We start from the raw sequence: 26,735 nt of genomic DNA, 5'->3' as shown, positions 1-26,735 counted from the left end.
CCATCTCAGCACTTTTTTGCTTATTAACCAAAGAGACTGTTTCTTGTATGCCCGGCCCTGTAATGTAACAGGACTCGAGGGGGGGGTAGAGTTAATAAAGAGTTTTCCTTTAATGCTTATGATCATGTATGGCTGTGTGTGTAGGGCAGGGGTCTCAAAGTCCCTTCTTGAGGGCCACAATCCAGTGGGGTTTTCAGAATTTACCCAATGAATATGCATGAGATCTATGTGCTTTCAATGAATATTCATTGGGGAAATACTGAAAACCCCACTGGATTGCGGCCCTCAAGGAGGGACTTTGAGATCCCTGATGTAGGGTTTTGTTTGATAGATATTTTGTTAGATACATATTTTGATAGATACATATTTTGATAGATACATATTTTGATAGATACATATTTTGTTTGATAGATTCCTGGACATATGGTCCTAGCTCGTTCTGCCCTGGCCCAGCCCCATTCCACTCCAGCCCCGCCCCATTCCGCCCTATGCCCTGCCCCCTGAAAGCCACATTTTTTAAAATTGCTGACCTTTGGGCTGTATCCAGGGACCTCCAAGCATGCATGGATGCATGTGACATCATCCGCACATGCTCAGAGGCCCTCCAGACATGGCGAGAGCTTTCCAAAACCCTGACAACTGTTGGGTTTTGGAAAGGCCATCCAGGCACCCGGACAGTCTTCTATACAGAGGACATGTCCTGGTTTTCCCGGACATCTAGTAACCCTATATGTATGTGCAGGCCCAAAGCCCAATTGCGCTGTTACACCTAGTTAAGAAGGTCTTATTAAATAACCTGGGTCCTCTGGTAAAATAGCACAAGTTAGTGGTAAAACAACAGTAGCCACTTTGACAGCTAATCTTTGGTTTATATACCATGTCATCTCCAAGTAGAGCTCGACTCGGTTCACCTATAATTAAGATTAGAGTACATAGCAGAAAACATAGGAGAAGGAAGAACTAATTAAAAACTAAAGTACATAAGAAAAGCATAAGAAAAATAGCTACCATATAATATTATCATTTCGTTGAGGCTGTAGTTAATAAATGCGAGAACAACAAAGTTTTCAGGAATTTACAAAATAATTGCAGCTGGCCTAAAAGCCTACTAGAGTCAGGAAGTTTATTCCAGATCTCTACAAACTTGAAAGCAAAAGATCGACTTTCTCAGCAGCATTTATCTGGGAGCCTGATAAATGCTTTTATATATCAACCCTTTATTTACTTCAATTTTGCCAGCTGTGAAATTCCATTAAGCCACTATAAGCAGAATTTGACGTCATCAATGGAATCCAACCTTGTTAGATACTCTTAACACTAATAATGTGGCAGGCAGTGTTATTTATGATTGTCAAATATTGTATATTCTTGATCAGTTGTGAACTTAGGTTACTAATTAAGGTCAAGCTTCCTGCTTATGCACATTATTTTGTGTTAAGCATCTATTATCAGTAAATAAGGCACATACTCTCTTTTGCACATACAGTTCAACATCTCTCACCATCTGTCACAAAGCTGAAGTTCTGAGGGTTATGAGGTAAAGTGGTTGCCAAGGAAACATCATATCTATCACCCTTTCTGTCTGCATTGGTGGAATGCTTCTCCGTTATTCCGGGGTCTCCTCTCCTTTCTAGAATCAATCTTACCATCTGCAGTAAAAATGGTGCGGCACTTAGTTGTACATCACAAGAGGGAGAATTTCTTTTCATTGTCTTCTAGCCAACAATACAGTTCTATAATAACCATCTTTTATTTTAAAATGATTCAACAGTCACATTATTTCCAAGAAACATTCAAAGAAGTGTCAAGAGAGATGATAGTACTTCATTATAGTAGGTCTTTGATTATGAATCAATTTTTGTTTATTTTCGTACACATCCAGGGAAGGGGGAGGGGGAGCTATTTTTGTTCTAATTTTGGCCTTTGAGTACGTACACTTAGAGTGGGTGGGAGGAGGATGGAAAGATTTTAATAATTTGAATAAGGTAATGTTATTGGGAAAATCCACGTTTCTGTGTTTTATTGAATAATCAGTGGGTGGGAGAAAATGGTTGGTTATGTATATTTGTAAGTTGAATGTGCTTTTATTGACTTATGTTATATATTTGTGTATTGCACTATTGAAGTTTGGAAAATCAATAATTTTTTTTTAAAAAGAGAGATGACAGTAACAAACATTTTTTGTTATCTTTATGTTCTAATGATATGTGCAATGAAGATACTGTATTTCAAAAATAAAACAATAAAAACATTAATGAACATTTTATGCAGATCTCAGGTAGCTTTTCACAGTTATGGGGAAAATCAAAATTTTCTGCCAAAGGAATAACCTATCTCCTATAGAAGAACAAGTGCAAGAGAATATTTCTTTCGGGAAACAGTGTACACTCTTTGCAAATAGTGCGCACTAGTATCAGCAAAAACAAAACCAAAACAAAATGTTGTGTCTTTTCTGTTTGTTAACAATATGCAATATATTATTGACATATCCCATATCATTGCAGCCCATCCCTATTATTTTCCTATCTCTGGAGGGCTTACAAGCTAAAGGGCCCTCTTATTAAAATGTGTTAAAGCATGGATTAGGCACACTTTAACATGGGACTTTCCTGCGCACTAAGCCCATATTTAATGCATCAGTAAAATAAGGGTTTTCTAGGGGTTTTATTTGCAGGTTGTTCACTAATGTTATCATTAGCATGCAACAATTGCAAATAATTAATGCAGCAGCTCTTATCGCCTCCTATTTAGAAGGAACTAACACCCAAGTTTTATATAGGTCGCTAAAATTAGAGCATGCAAAACAGATGTGTGTGCTAAGTAAAAAGGTATTCACAATAATTGGAATTAATTGGTAACAATTTGTATTTGCAAGCACATCTGCCTTAGTTGCTATTGTATAAATCAGCACCTACATTTTCTAGCTTACTATCAAATGGGGCTTGGCCATGGTAGGGGCATGGATGAATTAGAGAGCATTCCAAGAAGTTAGTTGTAACATAGGCATCACAATGGGGGGGGCCACAGGGGCCATGGCCTCCCCCAAAATTGGTGGTAGCTCTGCTTCCCCACCTACCTTCTCTTTTGCCGCTCTAATTTTCAGCATGTAGTGAGTTATTCTCCCCCTCCCCTCCCCATCCCCCCAGTGGCACCTTGCGGCACATCTCTTTTCAGCTCCCGACTCCCACAAACTTCCTTCCCAGTCGCTGTTATTTTAAATCTTTGGCAGCTGAGGCGTCAATGAGATCAGCCTCTGCCTTTGGCCTGTCCCGGAACCCTTCATCCAGCAGCAGCCCACCTAGGCAGGAAGTCGCTGCTGAATGAAAACTTTTGGGGGCAGGTCTATAGCAGAAGGATGATCTCGTTGATGCTGCAGCTACCCAAAGATTTCCACACCTCCTCCCCGGTCGCTGTTATTTTAAATCTTTGGGCAGCCTCAGGGTCAACAAGATTAGCCATCGCCTGCCCTGGAAGTCTTCATTCAGCAGTGACTTTCTGTTCCCGCCTAGTCAGGCGGCTGCTGAATGAAGGGGTCCGGGTCAAGCCGACAGCAGAAGGCTAAACTCATTAATGCTGTGGCTGCCCAAAGATTTAAAATAACAGCGACCGGGGAGGAAGTATGGGGGAGTCAGGAGCTGAAAAGAAATGTCATGCCTCAGGGTCCTGCAGGGCGGAGGGGAAAGAAGAACATGCTATGGGCTGGGGGTTGGGAAGACAGGGAGGACAAATGCTGCATGGGCTGGGGGTTGGAAGCAGGGAAGGACAGATGTTGCACGCACTGGGGGGGGGGTTGGAAAGGACAGATGCTGCATGGATGGGGTGCTGGGAAGGGACTGAAAAAGAGATGCTGTCAGTGGGGGGGAGGGGGGAAGAGAAAAAGAGAATTGTTAGACATAGGTGTATTGAGTGTAAGGGAAAGAGATGGTATACATGGGGAAAGGAAGAAAGATGGAGAATTGTTGGACATGATAGTGGTGGAGAGGAGGGAAGGAGAAATGTTACACTGGGAGGGAGAAGAGATGACTCAAAGAAGGGAAAGATGTCGGGTTCTGAAGAAGGGTGATGAGAGGAGAAGGAGAGAGAGATGCCAGACTGGAGGGAAGAGAAGAAGAGAGATGTTAGACCATGATAAGAGGGAGGAAAGAAGAGAGATGCCTGACCATGGTAGGGGGAAGGGGGAAGACAGATGTCAGACCATGAGAGAGGGAGGAGATGGTGCACAGGGATGGAGAGGAAGGGGAGAGAGAGGGAGGAGATGTGCACAGCAATGGGTGTGGCAGGGAAGAGAGATAGAATAAATGTTTCTTATAGATAGATGGGGATAGGGGTGAAGAAAAAGAGAGAAGATGGTACTACACATGGATACTTGAGAAGACATGGGAAAGTAGATTTTGAGAAGAAAGCTGAAAAATGGAAGAAAGTAGAATTTTAAAAGTTAATGCCAAAGATAGATGTAGGTTTGATCCAAACAGACCGGGGATTTTAAATTACAGTCCACTTGAGGGGGCAATACTTTCAAACTAGAATAAAACACAAAAAAAACCCTCTCATCAATACTGGGCAAGTTTCTCAAATAGTATCTTCATATGACATTTAAAGGCTTTTAGATATTTAAATGTGCTCATAAGCTCTTCAGCAAGGCGCCACAGCAGCAGTACAATGTCGCTGGAAAGGTGCTTGAATTTTAATCATAACACATTGGATGGAGCAAGGATACTTGCTTCTACTGGAGTGGCAAATGTTATGGCTCTACAAAAGTTATTTAACAGTAGACCACTTATCTGAAAAGGTCAGTTCACGGCTCCAACACAGTCTGTGTTTCGCTATGCTACATCAGGAAGCCGGAAGGATGAGCTTTTTATATTGATTCTATTTACAGTGTGCAGTGCCTGAGTCTTTTGGTCTACACACTTGATGTTGAAAAAACGTCTTTTTTCAACATCAAGTGTGTAGATCAAAGGACTCAGGCACTGCACATTGTAAATAAAACGTGGGAGGGGTCTGCAAAGTGATGGATTGAACACCCAGACATGCCACCTAAATAGTGGGGTACCTTACAGGGCACTGCTGTGAACTTCACAAAAAGGGTGCCATGGCTTCTCCTCACTACAGCTCCCTTATAGGTGACAGTGAGTCCCCCCAAACCACCTCCAGAATCCCCTAGACCCACTTATCTACCACCCCCAATAGCCCTTATGGCTTCAGGAGCCACTTATATGCCAGTCAAAAAAGGTTTTGGGGGTATATAGGGGAGTGCACATGTTTAAGTTTCATTGCAGTGATTACAGGGGCTTATGGGCTTGGGTCCTCTTCTCTATGGGTCCCTAACCCACCCCCAAGATGACTTAAGCTGCCTCTGGGCTGGGCGACTAGGCTTTCCTATGCCAGGCGGCCAGGTGATCATGGTCTGGAGGCTTAAATTTAAAGTTGTGAATAAAATTTTTATGGGGGCAGGGGAGGGGATTATGATCACTGGGGTAGTATGTGGGGGTCTGTGTTATGCGTTTGAAGTGCTTATTTGGTGTGTTTAGGTGGGTTTTTGTGACTTAGACCATGTTTTACATGGTCTAAGTCACAACGTCCAAGTTCCGTCTAGGCTCTGTTAAACTTTCGGTTATACATGCTGTACGACTAAGTCTAAGCCGGCCCACGTCCTGCCCAACTCCCGCCCTCGACACGCCTCCTGAAATGCCCCGTTTAGCTTTGGACGTTGAGCGGCACTATGAAGGCCTAGGTCGTTTAGAAATACGTCCAAAATCCGGTTTTATTATTGGCATTTGGACGTTTTTGAGAAATGTTCGTCCAAGTGCCGACTTAGGCCGGTTTTGGGACGTTTTTCTCTTTCGATTATGAGCCTCATAGGGTTTCATTTGTGTATATTAGGTCTTTTACCTCCCCTTTTACAAAACCGTAGCGTGGTTTTTAGCGCCAGCCATGGTGGTAACAGCTCCCATGCTCATAGAATTCCTATGAGAGTCATAGTTGTTACTAGAGAATGACACGGGGAAAAAATTTGTCCCCGTCACCGCCCCGTCCCCGGCCGACTATCCTCTGCACCGCCCCGTCACTGCCATTCCCTTCACCGCCCCATCATCGTCACCGCAGCATGCATAAAAGCCTCAAACAGGTATGATTTTATATACTTATCTTTATTAACGTATAAAGGAAACATTCTTTACAACTTTACAACTTAGTTAACTATACAAAAACAAAACACAACCTGTACTTTTAATTGTCCTTATTTTTTAACCCGTGGATGAACAACAAATCATCTGCACAAGTGGGTTAAAATGCAAACCTGCTACCATGAAATCTGATTTTTAAGGGCATGCATTCGTGCAATTGTGCCACAGCAAATGGACTTTGGTGCATTTGCCAAGGGAGAATCGCTACTGTGGCTTTGTAAAAGGGGCCCTTACTGAGTGAAGTCCATAGTCACCTAGACCAGTGTTTCTCTCAACCAAGTTTCCCAGGCCAATCTCCACCCCTGACCCCCATCCCCATCATAATAGTAAATAGTACTAATTGTAATGCAATTTCTTCCATTCATTTTTCATGTACACTACTGTATAATATTAATTCATTATGGTAACCACAAAATTAAAAGAAACACAAAGCACACTGTATGCAGAGAAAATATTAATTAATATTTGTTTCATTTTTCAAAGAGGTCAAGACAGATGACTAAAATATGCAATGTCACTTCAGAAACAACTATAGAAAAATAGACAAATATAATGCAAAATATAGATAACTGATATAAATTCTCAAAACTGACACATTTTGATCACTAAATTGAAAATAGTCATTTTTCATACAATTTTTCTATCACTAATCTTCCCCCACCCCATATATATTCCGCAGGTTTTCAAAGAGATCAAGGCAGATGATTTTATGCAATGTCACATCAGGAACAACTATACAAAAATAGACAAATATACCCCCCTCCCCTTTTACTAAATCGCAATAGCGATTTTAAGCGCAGGGAGATGCGCTGAATGCCCTGCACTGCTTTCGATGCTCATAGGCTCCCTGTGCTAAAAACCGCTATTGCGATTTAGTAAAAGGGGGCCATAGTGCAAAATATAGACAGCAGATATAAATTCTCAAAACAGACACATTTTGATCACTAAACTGAAAATAAAATCATTTCTTCCACAAGTGGACATGCTCTATGGCTGCTTTAACTGTAAGGCACCTGAATCTAAGGCTATATGCTACCATTCTGTAATGGAACCTGAGAGCCCATTCACTGCTATAGAATAGGCATTCCCTGTACAGTCTCAGGGTGCCTACGAGGAAGAATCCACTTGGAAAATTGCCCCTTATTTTTTAAGGATTATAAAAACAGAAGCAATAATATGAAAAACAAAACCCAGCCTTAAAACAGCCTGAATTAATTTGTGAACCATTATTTAAAGGATACTCAGAAAAAATATTGTTTTCCCTTAACTTAAATGAAATAAATATATTCCTATCCATCATTTGACTATAGCTAAGGGCAAAAGAACCTCATAAAGCTGCAGTGAAATAGAAAAGTGATTTTGTTTTACTGTAATCTCTGCATTAAGTAGATTTGCACACCCCAAGCTCCTTAAATCCTGATGCACTTCTAGCTTTTCCTGTATCAGACTTTGCAAGATTAATAAATGGAGCATTCTTCTGCCTGCCAGTTAAAGGATGGAAAAAAAAAAGCCCATAAAGTTCAAATCACAGCTTGACTAAACTTGAACTTTTTTGATTTCATTCTTCCTGGCTGACCACAATAAGCACAAAGGTTGGGGAAGGGGTAAAACGCGGACCTCAAGGACCTGACGGACCTCGCGGATCTAAACCCGTACCGCCTTAAAAATCTGAGGTCCATGTCGGTCCGTGTCCGTGGCGAGAGCAAGCAGAATCAGGTCCAATGTCCGTGCGTTTTATTTTTTTCTCAAATTGTATACCACTACACTTGCTGCTTTTACTTGCTTTGGGCCTTCCTCGTTGCTGGGATCTGCCTACTTTCTGTTTCCGCGAAGGTAGGACCCGGCAGCGAGGAAGGCCCGAGGCAAGTAAAAGCAGCAAGTTGTAAGCTTCCCTCCGGGCCAGGGCTCTATCGTGTGCGTGCTGGCTTCCCTTCTCTTCCCCCCCCCCCCCCCCCGGGACGCTACTTCTGGTTTCGGAGGGAAGAGAAGGGAAGCCAGCACGCACACAATAGAGCCCCGGAGGGAAGCTTACAACTTGCTGCTTTTACTTGCTTCGGGCCTTCCTCGCTGCCGGGTCCTGCCTTCGCGGAAACAGAACGTAGGCAGGTCCCAGCAACGAGGAAGGCCCGAAGCAAGTAAAAGCATGCTGGCAAAAAAAGGCAGGCGTCAAACAAAATTTTCGGCGGCAAGTTAGCCCGGGAAGGAGCATAAGCGGCAGCAGCAGGATTAGCTGGGTGGTCATCTAAATCAGCCGGGGAGAACACTTACTTGTACCTGACGAAGTGAAACAAGTGAATCCAAGCGAGGCAGCGACTGCAAACAAAATTCAAATCCTGGGCTCGGCTCCGAAATCCAATCGCTACTGCTGCACTACAACCCATTAAATATCAGGTGTGGCAGTAGCGATTGGTCCCCTTCTTTGAGCAAAAAGAACTGACCAATGAAGAGCCTATATAAAAGGGGGCGGAGTCAATGCGGCAACGTGCAAGTCGGGTAGAGACTAGAGAGTTGAGGAGACAGACCACGCGGAGACAAACATGGCCGCCGGAAAAAATCTGACACCCGGTCCCGAACTAAAGACTCACGGTGAAGACAAGGTAAATAGCGGTACATAGAAGGGGGTACATTTGCTTGCGGGGACAAATCTTTTCAACGTTTTTGCGGGCGGTGAAAACTTTTGTCCCCGTGTCTGCGGCGATTTGGCTATGGAGTCTCCAAAGCCCGCAGCCAAACCGCAGCCACGCCGCGGCTCCCTGCGGGGATCGCTCCCCTTGTCATTCTCTAGTTGTTACCACCACAGCCAACACTAAAAACCATGCTATTGTTTTGTAAAAGGGGTGGTTAGTTTGTGGCCCTGTGTTTGCCTTTGTGTTTAATTTTGGGGTTAACCATTGTGTTTAATTAATAAAATTATATTGTGTGTATACATGAAAAATGAATGAAAACAATGGCATTACAATTAGTACTATTATTAAGGCGGTGGGGTCTGGGGCGGAGCTTGGGTGAGTTCTGGGGTGGAGCTTGGGCAGAGTCTGGGGCAGAGCTTTTGAGCCCCCCCAAACAAAAAAAGTGTTTTGCTGCCTATGAGTTGCGATGTTATAGAATACTGTCATTTGTGCACCCAACTCCCCAAAATTAGCCGTCAGCATTTATACCTCTCTGGACCTCACTTTTTTTTTAATGTCGTTCAGCAACTGTGAGGGCCTTCTCCATTTTTGCACATATTCACAGACTCGCAGTCATGAAGAAGTCAGTATTTAAAGGCATTTACCAGGATATCTAAGAGTGGCCTGGAAAGAAAAAGGGGTCACAGGGATATCTGGGAAGAAAAGGATACAGTACTCCCCCGAAATTTGCGAGGGTTCCATTCTAGGAACCCCTATGAATTTCAAAAAACCGCAAATGTCAAAAAGCAGAGGAGGCAGGAGAGGGCAGCTGGAGTGCCAGCGGGAGAAAAAAAATCACTCGCGGTCTGCTCCAACCACCTCTTCCTGCTTTGACATGCAGCTCCTAATTGGTGTAGCTCGACTTTACTACAGGAAGAGGCGGTCAGAGCAGACCACGAATGAGTGAGTCTGCGATTCACAAACAGCAAATTCGAGGGGGGAACACTGTACATCAAGGGATCAAATCCCCATATGGACTCTGTCTACAGATGAAGGAAGCATAAAATCCGTGAGTCCCTTTATTTACCTACAAACGTTACCAAAATACATTTTCGAACGGAAAGCATTTGAATATTTTTACTTGGAGTATTAGCTTGAAATCTGAAAATACCAACTCAATGGGCTTTTAAAAATTGTACTTACATATATACAGAACCACAGAAATATACTGGAAGAGATCAAAGAGTAAAATAATAATCACATTTATAACAATATCAAGGACAATCCACAACCCTAAAGAAAGATTGTTAGTAAATCTGCCTTATCAATCTTTAAAAAAGAAAACAAATAGTAGCACTCCACAGAAAACAATCTGCATTTATATACCTGTACACACCTGCCCTGAATTCTTAAGGCATTCCACTGCCTGTTTATGTGTGACACCACAAAAACTGATTCCATCTGCTTCCAACAGACGATCACCTGAAACAATGAAAAGTGAATCAGTACCTAGTACTGGAGGTAAATTATTAATGTATTTTCTATGTCAGACATGTTTTATGCACAAAAATATGGCCATCATAAAATTCACGTACAGTGTTTATAGTTTTACATTGTCTGCAATAGGGCAGAGTACGGTACTGGAGTTTAAGAAAGGATTGGACAATTTCCTGCTGGAAAAGGTGATAGAGGGGTATAGATAGAGGATTACTGCACAGGTCCTGGACCTGTTGGGCCGCCACGAGAACGGACTGCTGGGCACGATGGACCTCAGGTCTGACCCAGCGGAGGCATTGCTTATGTTCTTATGTGCTACTGGGGATAGTTCTGGGTGCCTTTTGGTTGCTGTTATTCTTTGTATTTTTATTTTATCTTGTTTTATCTTACATATTATATATATTTAGTTATAATCTGTTTTGAATTTTGAAAATAGCATGCTTTTCTCCCAAGCCTTTAATACACAGGATGCCCATCTATCCACTCTGTACCTGGACTAGCTTACTACAAACACTATAACTTAGACCAGTCCAATATATCTTGTTTGTCCAAATAAACTTACCTTGAGTTTAGCTACCCATCTATTTATCCCTGCTGACGCTATACCACCCATCTTGACTATATTTGCATTTGACCCCTCAGCTACATGGTACACTGTACAGTAGAAAAGCATTAACATCATATCTACATTATTTGAATGTTCTAATGCGTGCTTATTAGGTATTTCATTGATATTATGCTGTCATCTCTGTTATCTGAATTCCAGTGCTGTTAAATGTGCATTTTGTATTACTGTTTCATATTTGTCCTACTGTTATGTCTCAATTTGGTGTTTTCAGGTTTACCTCATTTTTTTTAATTTTTTTAATAAATCTTTATTCATTTTTAAAAGCCAACGTAAAGTGCAACAGGCTAACCAACAATTAGTACAATAAACAGCATTCATTACAATCAAATGATATAATAAGTACATAACACCCCTCACCCGCACCCTCCCACCCACCCTTCCTGGATGTATATAGTACTCATTCAGAAATCAAAGGGAACTACTAATGATCAATTCTTACAAAAGTTTGTCAATGGACCCCCAAATCTCTGAATTTATTATAGTGTCCCAATTGTAACAAATTCATACATTCAAACGTATAAATTTGGCATAAGGTTTCCCACCAAAAACTATAATTTATGTTATCCCAATTTTTTGTGATTAGCTGCATAGCAACTCCTGTCATGATGAGAAGTAATCTATTTTTGTTTGCATTGATTGGACTCTTGGGCATTAATAATGTTTCAAACAACACTATGGTTGTATTAAAGGTACCATGGTAGAATCATTAACTATAGTTTTGTCAAAACCAAATAAAGATCCTACACTGGTATCAAACTACCGGCCTATTTCCTTAATTAATGTAGATGGAAAACTTTTGGCTAAAACATTGGCTATACGTTTGGCTAAAGCTCTCCCTTTTATTATTGGCATGTATCAAACAGGATTTGTTGCTCAGAGACATTCTTCTAATAACACCAGGCTGGCCTTACATATGTTGTATTTGTCAAAAGCCTTAAATGATCCAGCTTTTTCTGTATCCCTGGATGCAGAGAAGGCTTTTGATCGTGTTGAATGGACCTTCATGTATCAGGCATTGGAATGGTTTGGTATAGGTTCAGGATTCATACAAATGATTCAAACATTGTATAGCTCCCCTATTGTTAAACTGTATATTAATAATAATTTTTCAGAATGTTTTAGGTTGCAGAGGGGGGTTAGACAAGGCTGTCCACTATCTCCTCTGCTTTATGATATTGTTTTAGAACCCTTGTTATTAGCTATACAGCAGGCAGAGGAGATACAGGGTATTCCTCGTAGAGATCAGGAATATAAAGTCTCTGCTTATGCAGATGATATACTGCTTTATTTGAGAAATCCTGAGACAACCATTCCTTGCTTACTTGAAATGATAAAGAAATTTGGAAAATTTTCAGGTTACAAGGTTCATACAAATGATTCAAACATTGTATAGCTCCCCTATTGCTAAACTGTATATTAATAATAATTTTTCAGAATGTTTTAGGTTGCAGAAGGGGGTTAGACAAGGCTGTCCACTATCTCCTCTGCTTTATGATATTGTTTTAGAACCCTTGTTATTAGCTATTCAGCAGGCATAAGGACTGACACGTGGATTGATGAATCGGAATAGGTGTTAGATTATTGATAAATTTTAATGTATGCCATGTGGAGAATAAAATTTTATTGTCCTTATAAATCCGAGGTAACTTGATACTTAAAACATGACACAAACGCAATGAGGACAGGAGTTACCATTCTAATATTAACCAATCCAGAAGATGTTCCATGAGTTCAGGAAGGATCCAATACATACCCTGCCGCATAATAAAAGCTTGATGGTATCTATAGAAATTTGAAAAATTTACCCCACCCACTACAATTGGTTTTTGTAAAGATACTAAAGCAATTCTAGCAGTTTTACCCAGCCAAATAAATTTTGTGAGAATACCATTTAATTTTTTATAAAAGGACCCTTAAAAGAAAACCGGCAACATACTCATTTGGTAACAAACCATAGGCAAAATCATCATTTTTATGGTTTGGACTCTCCCCAACCAAGATAGATGTAGTGGGTTCCAATGCTCAAGTTTACCTCATTGATTTTATTATTGCTATGCTGTTGACAAAATTGTAAGTTTTATATTAAATTACACCTGCTATACACCACTTGGGTGAATCTCTTCATAAGAGCGATTAATAAATCCCAATAAATAAACTATGGTAAAATCCCTCAATGCAGATGTGTGCTGGCACTTATCGTGTGGTAATATGCTTACCCTCCCCTTCCCCTTTTACAAAACTGTACACTGTTTTTTAGTGCCGGCCATGGCAGTAACATCTCCGATGCTCATAGGAATTCTACGTGCGTCGGAGCTGTTACTGCCACACTAAAAACCGTGCTAAGATTTTGTAAAAAAAGGGGGGGGGGATTAATGCATTGTAAAAAAGGGTTACCTTGGTTAACTTAAAATAACATGTCTTAATAGTAGTCCATGTTGATAATTTTGCTTCTAAATGGGATAACCTGAAGTTACCTGTTCTCAAAAGCAGAATATTAACAGAAGTTTTAGCTATAAAAATGTCCTACCTCTTCTGATGTGTCCCTCCTGTTCTGCAGATCCTCCAGGGACAACAGTTTTCACATATATACCACCATAACGCACACTGGTATTAATTCCACCCTGAAAAAATATGTATATTTATGTACTGAAATCAAAGAGAGAACAACAATTCCCAGATATGTAACCAGTAATAGTCACAAGGAGAATTTATACTAATATTTTGATTATGATTTGCAGGGATGTATATTCATGAGTGTGTATTCAGTCTATTAGTAAAAAAAAAAAAAAAAGTACAAGCTAAATCAATTTAGCACATGTTAACCTATGAATTAACACGTTAATTTTATTAGCATGCATTAAAAAGCTCCAATGTGCAATAACTTTTTAAAAACAAAAGTGTGAATCAAACTGAAAAAAAAATCTGAAAGCTGGGAAAAAATTCAAAAGGAACTAAGAAGGAATCGCAAATGATTGCCCTATGCACAACCCTAACGATTTGTGTCATGTATACTAGACGTACACACAGAACCAGAGTGGAATTGTCCCAATCAGAATGGTGCGCACCAAAGAAAGTATCCTTCAACTCATCTGATAAATTCAAATGCCTTTATTCATCTAAAGTCTCATAAATTCATCCAATGACTCAATGACCCGACATGCACATGTTTTGGCCTAACCGGCCTGCCTCAGGAGTCTACAAGTACATACATGGATATAAACAAGTTAAAAAAATACAAAATGTTTAAATAAAAAAATATATAGTAAAAGATATATATAATGACAATCCTATATAATAAAAGGCTAACTCGCGCATGCGCACTCCTATTTGCGTGTTCCGTGCGCTGTAGGTCTGTGGTCGCAGGAGTGCGTATGCGTGAGTCCCCAGCCTTCTTCCCAGCACCTACCTTGGCTGTTAGCAGCGGCGCCTCATCTCCTGTGGGGACCTCATGTGTGCTATGTCCGTCCGTGGCCGCGGCTTGAGGCGTATGTGCCAGTTAGGTGCATCGGGCGACAGGAGCGGCGCTGGCGGCGGATGGCGGGAGGAGGGCTCATGGTCCTGCCGCCGCTGCCACTCCTGTTCACAGCGGCCTGCACGTCGCCGACTCCCCCCCCTTCCCGCAACAACCGCTACCGCTCCTGTTCAAAGCGGCCTGCTGAGGTTCGCGGCCGGCTGTAACGAACCTCGCAGGCCACTCTCCACATGGTAGCACGTTCCCTCTGACGCGATCGTTACAGCCTGCCGCGAACCTCAGCAGGCCGCTTTGAACAGGAGGATCAGCCACCACGGGGATCGTGAGAAGAGCCGCTGAAAAAAAACCTTCAGCCGCAGCAGAGAACCTTCAGCACGCAAGAAGGGAAGGGGAGGGGCCGAACGGAGCAGGGCAGCTCACGGTAAGAGAAGGGAATGGGGGTGGGGGAAAATGCTTCTATTGCTTCAGCAGGGACCTGGAGGGGAAGGGAAATATCACTGCTGCTTCTGCAAAGGAAAGTGGTGGGGGGGGGGGAAGAGAAGGGAATGGGGGTGGGGGGGGAAATGCTGCTACTACTTCACAGGGATCTGGAGGGGAAGGGAAATATCACTGCTGCTTCTGCAAATGAAAGTGGGGGGGGAGAGAAGGGAATGGGGGGTGGGAGAAAATACTGCTACTGCTTCAGCAGGGACCTGGAGGGGAAGGGAAATACCGTTGCTGCTTCTGCAAAGGAAAGTGGTGGGGGGGGGGAAGAGAAGGGAATGGGGGGTGGGAGAGACAGAAAGAAAGACAGACAGACAAAGGGTGCCAGGGAGAGAGACAGAAAAATTGCAGGAGGGAGAGAGACAGAAAGAAAGGAAGAAAGAGACAGGAGCAGGGAGAGAGACATAAATAAAGACAGACAGCCATATATTCTAGCACCCGTTAATGTAACGGGCTTAAACACTAGTTGATATATAATAACAGCAAAGAATAATCATAAGTACATATATAAATACAGCTAAAATACAAACATATGGATTCATCATAAATCCCGATGGACCACATACAAATTAATAAGAGTAGCAAATTCATTGATACCTTATATATCATTCACCACCTCATTAAATATATAATAGTTAAAATAAATGAATAAATATGCAGTTCATATTTGATAAAAAAATCATTAACCCTCTAAAAGCTTTAAATTCATACAGCAATATAAAGCTTTTAGAATGTTGATGATTGTTTATCAAATATAAACTGCATATTTATTTATTTATTTATTTTAACCATTATATATTTAATGAGGTGGTGAATGATATATAAGGTATCAATGAATTTGCTACTCTTATTAATTTGTATGTGGTCCATCGGGATTTATGATGAATCCTTATGTTTGTATTTTAGCTGTATTTATATATGTACTTATGATTATTTTTTGCTGTTATTATATATCAATTGTCATTATATATATCTTTTACAATATATTTTTTTATATAAACATTTTGTATGTTTTTAACTTGTTTATATCCATGTATGTACTTGTAGACTCCTGAGGCAGGCCAGTTAGGCCAAAACATGTGCATGTCGGGTCATTGAGTCATTGGATGAATTTATGAGACTTTGGATAAATAAAGGCATTTGAATTTATCAGATGAGTTGAAGGACACTTTCTTTGGTGCGCACCATTCTGATTGGGACAATTCCACTCTGGTTCTGTGCTTTTGAGTTTGTGGTTTTGTTTCTCCTGTTTCATCTTGTACTAGACGTACACAGCCTCTTTTAGAGACATCTGGGGTGTTTCCAAGTTTCCAAGTTTATTAAAAATTTGTTATACCGCCTTATCAAATATTTCAAGGTGGTTGTACAATAAAATCAAGGGGGGAACAAATACCGTATTTTCGCGGATATAACGCGCGCGTTATACGCGTTTTTACCTACCGCGCATACCCCTCGCGCGTTATATGCCTGAGCGCGGTATACAAAAGTTTTTAAACATAGTTCCCACCCCGCCCGACGCCCGATTCACCCCCCCAGCAGGACCGCTCGCACCCCCACCCCGAACGACCGCTCGCACGCGCTCCCACCCGCACCCGCATCCACGATCGGAGCAAGAGGGAGCCCAAGTCCTCTTGCCCGGCCGACTCCCCGACGTCCGATACATCCCCCCCCGGCAGGACCACTCGCACCCCCACCCCGAAGGACCGCCGACTTCCCGACAATATCGGGCCAGAAGGGAGCCCAAACCCTCCTGGCCACGGCGACCCCCTAACCCCACCCCGCACTACATTACGGGCAGGAGGGATCCCAGGCCCTCCTGCCCTCGACGCAACCCCCCCTCCCCCCCAACGACCGCCCCCCCCAAGAACCTCCGACCGCCCCCCCAGCCGACCCGCGACCCCCCTGGCCGACCCCCACGACCCCCCCCACCCCCCTCCCCGTACCTTTAGTAGTTGGCCGGACAGACGGGAGCCAAACCCGCCTGTCCGGCAGGCAGCCAACGAAGGAATGAGGCCGGATTGGCCCATCCGTCCTAAAGCTCCGCCTACTGGTGGGGCCTAAGGCGCGTGGGCCAATCAGAATAGGCCCTGGAGCCTTAGGTCCCACCTGGGGGCGCGGCCTGAGACACATGGTCGGGTTGGGCCCATGTGCCTCAGGCCGCGCCCCCAGGTGGGACCTAAGGCTCCAGGGCCTATTCTGATTGGCCCACGCGCCTTAGGCCCCACCAGTAGGCGGAGCTTTAGGACGGATGGGCCAATCCAGCCTCATTCCTTCGTTGGCTGCCTGCCGGACAGGCGGGTTTGGCTCCCGTCTGTCCGGCCAACTACCAAAGGTACGGGGAAGGGGGGTGGGGGGGTCGTGGGGGTCGCGGGTCAGCTGGGGGGGCGGTCGGAGGTTCTTGGGGGGGGCGGTCGTTGGGGGGAGGGGGTTTGCGTCGAGGGCAGGAGGGCCTGGGATCCCTCCTGCCCGTAATGTAGTGCGGGGTGGGGTTAGGGGGTCGCCGTGGCCAGGAGGGTTTGGGCTCCCTTCTGGCCCAACTACACAAAGGTACGGGGAAGGTGGGTGGGGGTGTCGTGGGGGTCGGCCAGGGGGGTCGCGGGTCAGCTGGGGGACGGGCGGAGGTTCTTGGGGGGGGCGGTCGTTGGGGGGAGGGGGTTTGCGTCGAGGGCAGGAGGGCCTGGGATCCCTCCTGCCCGTAATGTAGTGCGGGGTGGGGTTAGGGGGTCGCCGTGGCCAGGAGGGTTTGGGCTCCCTCCTGGCCCGATATTGTTGGGGAGTCGGCGGTCCTTCGGGGTGAGGGTGCGAGTGGTCCTGCCGGGGGGGGGGGATGTATCGGACGTCGGGGGGGGGCATCAGGCTTTCAGGATGGGGACAGACCTTCAAGGGGGGACAGGACTTCAAGGGGGGACAGTGCACGGAAAGTCAGGGGGGGTGAACGGAGAGTCGGGACAGCACGGAAAGTCAGGGCAGTGCACGGAAGTCAGGGGGGGTGAACGGAGAGTCGGGACAGCGCACGGAAAGTCAGGGCGGGCGAAAGGAGCGTCGGGCATCATGCGCGGTATACCCGTGAGCGCGGTATACAAAAGTTTTTGTACATATCATCGTGATTTCTGCGCGCTATACCCGTGTGCGCGTTTTACACGGGTGCGCGTTATATCCGCGAAAATACGGTAGTAACAAAAAAACGATATCATCAATTAAGATGACAGACAAATAAGACCAAAGGACATACTGAAACGAGTGGAAAAAGGAGAACTATACTATACATAAAGAAAAGAGAGAAACACAGGAAAATACAAAAGGGCAGGGTAACAATTAGCAGTCCAGCTGAAGTGGACTGAAATTAACCCCCTGTTTTACGAAGCCGCGCTAGCGGCTGCTGCGTGGCAACGGCCCCGAAGCCCTTTAAATCTCTATGGGCTTCGGGGCCGTTACCGCAGCTCAGCTGCTAGCGCGGAGGCCCAGAATGTCTTGCTTACTGAATTAAATTTGTTTTCGTTGTGGGCACTGTAAGAAAAGGTATGTGGTAGTCCTATCACAGATTATTTCTTAACTAAGTAGTAAAACTTACAGTTACACTAATTCCATAAGTTCCATCAATTTTAGCCAGCTCCACACAATATTTGTCTCCTGGTTTTATTTCTGATGCTGACACTGAATATGCAGGTTCACCTTGTTTCTGAAAATTGAAACACAAATTGGAAAACAGCAGGAAATACAATCAAATTCAATCAACACATTCAATCTGTGTCTAGATTTTGCGTGTGTTTACAGGTTTGCCTAAGTAGATTTTGAAATTAGCAAAGCAGCAAGCTGCATAGGTGATAAAATTCTGAATATATAATGTAAAGCCCCAGTTTGCATAGGCACTGAACATGGAAAATGTGACATCTGGATCGGAATTTTTAACATTTCTGCAGTATTTTTCAAAAGGCTATGCTGAATGCAGAGTCTTTTGTAAAATATATAAAAGGATGCCAGCAAATACAGATGCAACAAGAACAGTGATTTTGCACAAGTATAGTATATGTGGAAAAGAGTAGCCCGAGAGCTAGTCTCGAAGGGCGTAGGATAACACGGGGCTGGGAGCCCTATGGCGTCCGTGTTGTCATAGAGACAGGGTAAGGATTGGTAGGTTTTAAAGTTGCTTAGATATCATAGATAATTTAAAAATAAATGGTACATGATTGGAGGACAGGGGAAGTGGGCGGTACCGGGGGAGGTGTTAAAAGCCGGGACCTTGGAGGACTCGTTTTTTCAGGGTCCTCCAGGGCGGTTTTTCCTGTCTTGCCTTTTTTGCTGCCTTTTTGTCGGTTTCACTTTGTCACAATGGCGTCGGGCGGCTTGCGGGGTGATAGTCAGGATGGAGATGTGGCGGAAATTTCGTTGTTGACTGGAGACTCCTTCTCGGATGAGCCTACACATCAGGTTGGTCAGGGAGCTGGGGAGGAGTTAGTCCGTCCGTTGCGTCGCTCGAAGGCAGCAGCGTTGTCTGCGATTGCCATCGCGAGCTCGGGGATGATGAGGGGGAGCGGCCCAGCAGGAGGAGTGCAGGCGGGACATAGCCGGCAAGAGATATGTTTGTCGGACGGCTCTAAGGGAGCCGTTTCGGCCGGCCGCAGCTCTTCAGTGCCACGAGTGGGCGGGGCCTCGATATCGGCGTCCTTGCTAGAGGCGTCGTGTGCTTCTCCCTCTGTGCAGTTGGTGTCGAGCGGGGGAGCTTCTGCGTCTTTCGATTCAGCTTCCCTTGTGCTCCCGGGAGGGGATGTAGGTACTGGGTCCTTCCGGGGGAGGGGGGGGGAAGGGGTTTCTTCTAGTATTCCCCGGGGGGTGGGAAGTTTAGAGCCTTGTGGGTCCCCGGGTGTTTTTGGCTCCGGCAGGGGGATGGATGGTTTAGGTTCTGGGTCTGCCCCTGCTGGGGGAGTGTCCGCGGCTTGGTCTGGGGTTTTTCCTGGGGGATGGGGTCCTGGTTGGGGTTCTCCTACCTGGGGTCCGGGGTCTTCAGTTAGTGGAGTGGGGCCTTCTGTTTCCCATTGGGGTGGGAGCTCTGCTAGTCCTGTGGCTATGGGTTTGGGTTTTTTGCCTCACAGTGGTTACGGCCCCGGTTGGGGCGTTCCTATGGGGTTGAATAGCGGTATTTTGCCTGGTCCTGCTTCTCTGTTTGCTTGGTCTCCACAGGTTCCTTCCTTTTGTCCTGGAGGGCGAGATGCGGGTGTGCCGGTGGTTGGAAGCGCAGCTGTGTCGGACCGGCCTGGATGTTCCGGATCGGAGCGCAGTTCGGCGTTCGGTGGTGTTGTGGCTGCTGGCGGCGGCGCTGCAGGATCTTCTCAGCTATCATCGGCCTTGCCTGGGGTTGCTGTTAGTGGCGTCTCGGCTTCTGGACCTGCGTCGCTGGCCGGGACTGCTGCCAGCGGCGTCTCTGGAGGAGGAAGTGGTGACCCCAGCTCTTCTGCACAGGGTAATGTGGCGCCTGCGTTGGTTGCTTCGACGGGTAAAAATAAAGGGAAAAGGGGCAGGCGTAGACATCGACGGGGGGAGTCCTCCTCTTCGTCGACTGGGTCGTCCTCAGGTACTTCGTCTTCTTCGTCGTCCTCTTCTAAAGGGGCAGCCGGCGGTGCAGGGTATTCGGTGGGAGGAGATGGGGCGGTTTCTGCGGGGGGAGTGCGGGGTGCGCCTGCGTTGGTTGCTCTTACGGAGCTTTGGGAACGCGTGCCTAGGGCGTTGCGTCGTAAAATTCGAAAGCGTTCTTGCGTGGATATTTTCCGTTTGATGGAGGGCAGGGCACATAGGCGGGGTCATAAAAAATCGAGGAGAGATAGGAAGGAGGTTAAGCCTTTTCCGGTAGCTCGGTCCATTATTAACTGGATACGAGCGTTTTTGCGGTTGGCAAGTGTTTGGGGGCGTGCTAACCCTCAAGAGTACGGTTTATTGTTAGCTTATGCGGATTCGGTTTTAGATGCCTATCAGAGGTTTGGGGGTTGGGCCTGGTTGAATTATGACGAGGCTTTTAGGGACAAGATGGAGGAAAACCGGTTTATGTCCTGGGGCACTCAGGATGTGAATTTGTGGCTGACTCACATGGCTTCTAAGCCTTTGACCGCCCATGCGGGCCGAGGGGCAGTCGGCTCTGTGACGGCTGGGCGGCCCTTTCGAGGGGGGGTCGGTGGAGGTGCAGCGGCTGGATCCGACGTATGTTGGAAATTTAATAAGTCCAGCTGCCCCTTTACCGACTGTAAGTTTAGACATGCCTGTTCAGTGTGTGGACAGGCTCACTCGGCGCTTAAATGTCCCAAGCGGAGTGGCGGGGCTCCGGGAGGGGCTGGTAAGTGATGGTGCAGGCTTGTTACCATCTCCGATACGTGTAGAGGCTATGCGTCCTTGGCTGCGAGGTTATGGTTCTCGGAAGACGGCAGAATTTTTGGAATCCGGTTTCACTTTTGGTTTTGTGATACCTTTTCAGGGAGCTTTGGTTAGGGGTAGAGTTCAGAATGCTTCCTCTGTTTTACAGATGCGTGATGTAGTTCGGGCCAAGTTATCTGATGAACTGCGTTTAGGGCGTATTGCTGGGCCTTTTAGGGATCCTCCTTTTTCGCAGATGATTCTATCTCCTTTGGCTGTGATTCCTAAGAAGGTGCCAGGTCAGTTTCGTCTCATACATAATTTGTCACGCCCTCTTGGTTACTCCGTTAATGAGGGCATTCCCCGAGATTTGTGTTCTGTGCGTTATGCGTCCTTGGATTGTGCTTTACGGCACATGGTGGAGGCGGGCCGGGGAGCCCTTTTGGCCAAAGTTGATATTGAATCGGCTTTTCGGTTGTTGCCGATTCATCCCCAGTCTTTTCCGTTGTTAGATTTCCGTTTTGAGGGTGCCTATTTTTATGACCGCTGTCTGCCGATGGGTTGTTCTATTTCTTGCGCGTATTTTGAAAAGTTCAGTTCTTTTCTACATTGGGTGTTGGTTCAGCGGACAGGTTTTGCTTCTGTGGTTCATTATTTGGATGATTTTTTGTTTATTGGAGCTGGGGAGGGGGTTGTTTGTGCGCGTCTAAAGAGTGTTTTTGAGGAGATTGCCGAGGAGTTCGGTGTACCATTGGCGGTTGATAAGTCTGAGGGTCCGGTTTCTTCCTTGGTGTTTTTGGGGATTGAGCTGGATTCGATAGCTATGGTGACCCGCCTTCCTGAGGTGAAGGTTAGTCAGTTGCTTGCGCTCATCGAGCGGGTGTTATCTGTCTCAAAATCCACTTTACATACTGTTCAATCGTTGTTGGGATCTCTTAATTTTGCATGTAGAGTATTACCTATGGGCCGTGCTTTTTCTAGGAGATTGGCTGCAGCAACCTCCGGTGTGCGTGATAGGAGGCATTTTGTTCGTCTTTCGGCCGGGGTGCGAGCCGATCTTCGTATGTGGGCTATTTTTCTTCGTGATTTCAATGGCACAGTGCCCATTCAGTCTCCAGATATGTCTAATTTAGATCTGGAATTGTATTCTGATGCAGCGGGTGGGATAGGTTTTGGCTTGTATTGCAGAGGTGCCTGGTGTGCAGAGCGCTGGCCAGAGGAGTGGGTTCGCTTGGGTATTACTCGCAACATTACCTTGTTGGAGTTGTTTCCCCTGGTGGTGGCATGTGAGTTGTGGGCAGATGTGTTGCGCAATCGGAGGATTGTTTTTTGGTGTGATAATCTAGGAGTGGTCGAGGTGGTGAATCGACAAGGTGCGCGTTGTTTGGCAATAAATGCGTTGATGCGGGAGCTTGTCTTGCGGTGCTTAACGCTGAACTTATATGTGCGGGCGCGGCATGTTCCTGGTGTGCAGAATGGTATTGCTGATGCCTTGTCTCGTTTTAATTTTTTGCAGTTTCGTCAGTTGGCGCCAGAAGCTCGAGCGGATGGTTCGCCGATGCCAGCGCATTTATGGAACCTGGTCAGGAAGGAATCTGGGAGATGCTCCGCTTGTCAGTAGCTGCGTCTACTTGGTCGAATTATTCCAGGAGTTTTCGATTGGTGGCAGCCTTTCTAGCCGACAGAGGCTGGTGCCCGGGCGATGTGGCCGAATCAGCGTTGGCTGATTTCGTGCTGTCGTCCTTCCGGGATCGGGTATCCCGGGGTGTAGTCCGAGGGCGCCTGGCGGGGTTTGCTTTCTTTTGCAGGGCGCTGGGTTGGGGGTGCCCAGTTTCAGGTTTTTTGGTTCAACACTTGCTTCGAGCCATGGGTCGGGTTCGTCCGAGTCCCAGGGATACCAGGTTGCCAATCACGCACGAGCTTCTTCTACGTTTGCTTGACGCATTGGTAGAAGTGGCTTGCTCTGCGTATGAAGTGTGTTTGTTTCAAGCGGCATTCTCCATTGCCTTCTTTGGAGCGTTGCGGGTCAGTGAGTTGTTAGCAGGACCTTTGTCTCACTCGGGCCCTAGGGGTTTGCAGGTTCAGCATGTTCGTTTTCAGAATTCCACTTTGCGGCTGCTTATTGTCAGCTCCAAGACGGATCAGGCTGCATTGGGTCACTGGATTGTTTTGCACGCTGTTGCGGCCTGTCGTTCTTGTCCGGTTGCTTGTATGCGTTCTTTTCTGGGGGTTCGGCCAGTTGGAGGTGACATATTGTTTGTGCACTCGCAGGGATCCCCCCTTACGTGCTATCAATTTCAGGCGGTCTTGCGCTTGGCTTTAGTGCATTGTGGAGAGGATCCGGCGTCTTATGGAACTCATTCTTTTAGGATTGGGGCGGCTACGAGCGCTAGCATGTCTGGTATGTCAAGGGAGGGCATACAACGGTTGGGGCGTTGGGCTTCGGAGGCCTTCCGTGGATATATTCGTCGGGAGGGGCCTTTTTCAGGGCGGAAGTAATGTAAGGTTTCTCTTTTTTTTTTAATTTATTTTGGTTGCTGGTGGGTGCTGGTTGCTGTTATATCGCATGATAACAAGAATTGAATACATAATTAACTAAACCTTACTGACAATACTACATATTGCGCTACAGTGTTGTTGTTATTTTGAAAAAATGATTGTGTGCCTTATGTTTAGTTTATGTTGTTTTCTTTCAGCTTCCGGTGACAGGAGTTATTCCCTGTGGATTGTTGGCCACTCATTCGTTCACTGGGCGGCGGAGAGAGCTGGTATTCGTCCTGGTGGACGCCATCTAGGGCTGGGTCATCGGGGACTTCGTGTTTCCTGGTGGGGTCAGCGTGGGATGCGATGGAGTCAGTTGCTGCTGTTGCTGGAGGGATTGCGACCCCGTTCACGTCACCCAGACATGCTCCTGATTCATCTAGGTGGTAATGATGTGGATGTTTGTACAGGGAAGGACTTGGTGAACCTTATTAAAGATGACTTGCGCGTGGTGCTGGATTGGTTCCCGGGGGTCTTATTATTTTGGTCCGATATTGTGCCTCGCCCCCGTTGTCTAGCGTCTCGGCGATGGACACGGGGGTTAGCTAAAATAAATCGGCAGGTGGGTAAATGGGTAGTGGGACATGGGGGGCTGCAATTGTTACATGAGTGGGTTGATGTTTCGTGCGCGGGATTGTTTCACAAGGACGGGGTGCACTTGTCGGCGGTAGGATGGGATTTACTGCTCGATGATTTTGCGTCGGGTTGTGAGAGAGTCCTTGCCTCCCGTTGATGGTCGCAGCTCCACTTTCTTGGGGGGGGGGGGCCTGTATGACTACAGTCCTGTGGCGGGTCTCCCGAGCTACTGGGTGCTGGGGCTCATCCGGCGATGAGCGGAGGGACGGCTGGGAGCCGTGTCTTGTGGTCTACTGACCTGGTTAAAGGGGCATGAGGTCATGCCACCCCTCAGGCTCTTGCTGTTCATGGCGGGGTCGGGGGCCATGGATTGATGTTTACACTATGTAGCTCGGGGAGAGCTGGCTGATCTTGTGTTACGAAATTACAATGTTAATTATGTTAATTATGTTAATTATGTTAATTTATGCAATTACGTTAATTGCTGTTGTGGTTAATAAATGGAGCTGCGGCTGAATTCCAAAAGAAAAATGGTGTGGTCTCTGTTATTTGGTTTAAGACATAAAGATAAGAGAGAAGGGGGTGGTGTTTTGTGGCGGGAATAGGAGCTATCCAGATCCCACTGTTAAGAGTAGCCCGAGAGCTAGTCTCGAAGGGCGTAGGATAACACGGGGCTGGGAGCCCTATGGCGTCCGTGTTGTCATAGAGACAGGGTAAGGATTGGTAGGTTTTAAAGTTGCTTAGATATCATAGATAATTTAAAAATAAATGGTACATGATTGGAGGACAGGGGAAGTGGGCGGTACCGGGGGAGGTGTTAAAAGCCGGGACCTTGGAGGACTCGTTTTTTCAGGGTCCTCCAGGGCGGTTTTTCCCCGCCCACCCACCCTTTATAGATGGCTTTGGTAGCTAGGGAGGCGGGTCTCCCGAGCTACTGGGTGCTGGGGCTCATCCGGCGATGAGCGGAGGGACGGCTGGGAGCCGTGTCTTGTGGTCTACTGACCTGGTTAAAGGGGCATGAGGTCATGCCACCCCTCAGGCTCTTGCTGTTCATGGCGGGGTCGGGGGCCATGGATTGATGTTTACACTATGTAGCTCGGGGAGAGCTGGCTGATCTTGTGTTACGAAATTACAATGTTAATTATGTTAATTATGTTAATTTATGCAATTACGTTAATTGCTGTTGTGGTTAATAAATGGAGCTGCGGCTGAATTCCAAAAGAAAAATGGTGTGGTCTCTGTTATTTGGTTTAAGACATAAAGATAAGAGAGAAGGGGGTGGTGTTTTGTGGCGGGAATAGGAGCTATCCAGATCCCGCTGTTACAAAGAGTGGCATCATTTAGCAGTTTCTAAATATAAGTACCGGCATAAGTTCATGCAAAAAAATTATACATGCATGGGAGGATACCAGCACTGGCAGCTAGAAGCACACCACCAATTTCCCTGCTGCTCAGACAGTCCAGGGGAGGGGGAGGGGCTCCACAGAGGATATCTTTAGCTAGCAAGGCTTGAGGATATCCACCAGCAATGCCAACAAAGTTTCTGGGTGAGTCTGAACCCAAAGTTGCCGCCCAGATCCGTCTGTGAATATACCACTGGTACAAATTATAGTGGTTAACTTGCAAAGTCACCAAAAGAGGTTATTTAAACATTTGAATCAGAAATAGAAAACAGAGGATTAAAAAAAAGTCTCCCTTAATCTCTCACATAATGACTCTGGCTAAAATGTGTTTCTGAGCTGGTGAAAAAAGAGTCAGGGATATTTGTTTAAATAGAAATAATATATACTCCAACAACGGTAAATCATGTACATGTTTTTGGCCTACCCGAACCACACCCCCTTGAATCTCTGAATGCTGACCATCTATATATTATTACTGCTACTATTAATTATTTCATGAGTGATACTAAACGTACGCAGTGCTGTCCAAAGTCACAAAGGAGACAGTCCCTGCTAGAATGGGCTTATATTCTAAACAATCAAGACAGGCAAAAAAGTTGCCAATGTAGGGGTTACAGTTAGAGGGGATGCCTTTCTGACATCACCATTTGCATGAGTAGAAGCTTCTAAAATGTTGCCTTTCTTGTACGATTATTTAATTCTCATTATGTTAAATGTTTTTCACTTATCTTCATGGACATGATTTTCAGACATTCCCAGGTGCTATACGAAAGGGCAAATGACATTGCTCCACAAGGTCCAGGGAACCTTTTTTCCTGGGGGCCCAATGAGGAAGCAAAGTGAGAACAATCAAGACAGACCAGTGACGCCCTGCCTGGGTCCTGGACAAGAATGAGAAAGGATACAAAAGCAGCATGCTAAGATTCCCCTCCCCCAGGCCCAGTAAGTGGAGAACAGTAAATCTTGGGATTGCCTATGTGAATGTTTCTAAGCTGCCATATGATC

General features: G+C 45.7%; 1 protein-coding gene across 7 annotated transcripts in view; it reads right to left on the bottom strand.

Moving 5' to 3' along the window:
* FRMPD2 (FERM and PDZ domain containing 2) overlaps window positions 1-26,735 on the bottom strand; it is a 204,348-nt gene that overhangs the window by 104,316 nt on the left and 73,297 nt on the right. For 6 of the 7 annotated variants that reach the window (XM_033942808.1, XM_033942809.1, XM_033942810.1 and 3 more), the window contains 4 exons: window positions 18,443-18,550; window positions 13,444-13,537; window positions 10,188-10,273; window positions 1,502-1,649 (listed from right to left, as the gene is read on the bottom strand). In XM_033942808.1, coding sequence (XP_033798699.1) covers window positions 1,502-1,649; window positions 10,188-10,273; window positions 13,444-13,537; window positions 18,443-18,550 — 436 coding nt within the window. Of the gene's footprint in view, window positions 1-1,501; window positions 1,650-10,177; window positions 10,274-13,443; window positions 13,538-18,442; window positions 18,551-26,735 lie in introns of those variants that run through there. The other variant, XM_033942814.1, reaches the window with a different exon arrangement.

Source organism: Geotrypetes seraphini, chromosome 4 (assembly GCF_902459505.1).
Source record: "Geotrypetes seraphini chromosome 4, aGeoSer1.1, whole genome shotgun sequence".
Classification (NCBI taxonomy): Eukaryota; Metazoa; Chordata; class Amphibia; order Gymnophiona; family Dermophiidae; genus Geotrypetes; species Geotrypetes seraphini.
This window is presented reverse-complemented; position numbering and strand designations above follow the sequence as displayed.